Raw genomic sequence first — 1,375 nt, 5'->3', positions numbered from 1 at the left:
GATCTAGTCCCACATTACTAACTTAGCCCTCACTCAGAGGTGAAATGGCTGCCTGTGATCTAGTCCCATATCACTAACTTAGTGTTCTCTAGGTTGGAGGAGAACATATGCCTGCGCCCACTTCATGCAAGTCTCCATACACCCCCAGAGGTGGGAACAGACATTATTTTTGCAGAACTCTTTTCTATCAGAGAGAACAGATACACCAGGGCTAGCAACACATTCTCCCCTTTATACTGCAATGACACTGGGAGGACTACAGTGGGGGGAGTATACCTCTTGGTGACTCTCTGTTTACTGCATCCTCTCTTCTTACCGTTACTAGGCACCGACACATGTTTGCATATGCCACAGAGAAGCTGGGCTCATCGATAGCCTTCTCAAAGACCAGGTCGATGACCCCCTTTAGCCGCTCTTCCGTGTCCACGGTAAGTGCCGACACTTGCTTCATCAGCTGGTTGAACATCTGTGGTGTCAGTTTATTTAAGATACTTCGAACTTTTCTAAAAAGTTCCTAGGAAGGTTAAAACAAACAGCATTAGCCAATCTTAAATGCACCCACTTAACACAAAGGCAACTCCCATGCTGCCTTTGACTATGGAGCGTCTTAGGGAGGAATGACTTCAGTCACTTTAACAGTCGGTCAGGAAAACTGCATGCAGTTTTCTTTCTTCTTCCACTTTGATCCTATGGAACCAGAACTTGGCAGGGGTCAGAGGTCCTGGTATCATCATATACAGGTTCAACTGTGACACAGGCAGGCCCTGGGCATTTCTCAGACCACAACAAGGTTCATCTAAACCTTTAAAATGGTTGGTGCAAACTTTGAATGACTATCCTTTTGAAAAATTTGTTCCTTACTGGGGCTAAATAAAAAGATTTTCATTCAAAAAAAAATTTAAGACAGCATCGCATATATCCTAGGCTGCTCCTGAATCATCCGGCCCGGATCCTAGGAGCTGGAGTCCTAGGAGCTGGAGTCTCACCTTGTGGGAGTCACTTAAACTAAAACTAGTGTTTTGCTTGTTTTGAGTAAGCAGCTTAGAGCTGGACAGAGCCATGTGGAGGTGGCAGTGGAGCAGGACTTCAATCCCAGCACTCAGGAGACAGAGGCAGGCAATCTTTTTGAGTTGGAGGCAAGTCTGGTCTGCAGAGGGAGTTCTAGGAGAAACCCTGTCCCAAAGAGTTGAATTACAGCTAGCAAGAAGAACGTTCTACAGAAACAGTGGACAAGGCTGGAGAGCACTGACTGTTCAATTCCCAGCAACCACATGGTGGCTCACAGCCATCCATAATGGGATCTGATGCCCTCTTCTGGTGTTCCTGAAGAAAGCTACAGTGTACTCATATATATATATATATATATATATATATA

General features: G+C 45.2%; 1 protein-coding gene across 33 annotated transcripts in view; it reads right to left on the bottom strand.

The window, feature by feature from the left end:
* Eif4g3 (eukaryotic translation initiation factor 4 gamma 3) overlaps positions 1-1,375 on the bottom strand; it is a 217,147-nt gene that overhangs the window by 45,314 nt on the left and 170,458 nt on the right. For all 33 annotated transcript variants that reach the window (XM_031379180.1, XM_031379179.1, XM_031379178.1 and 30 more), the window contains one exon: positions 317-514. In XM_031379180.1, coding sequence (XP_031235040.1) covers positions 317-514 — 198 coding nt within the window. The remainder of the gene's footprint in view (positions 1-316; positions 515-1,375) is intronic.

The sequence above is a fragment of the Mastomys coucha genome, unplaced genomic scaffold, assembly GCF_008632895.1.
Source record: "Mastomys coucha isolate ucsf_1 unplaced genomic scaffold, UCSF_Mcou_1 pScaffold18, whole genome shotgun sequence".
In the NCBI taxonomy this organism is placed as follows: domain Eukaryota; kingdom Metazoa; phylum Chordata; class Mammalia; order Rodentia; family Muridae; genus Mastomys; species Mastomys coucha.
Note: the sequence above shows the minus strand (reverse complement) of the source record. Positions and strands in the feature narration are given on the sequence as shown.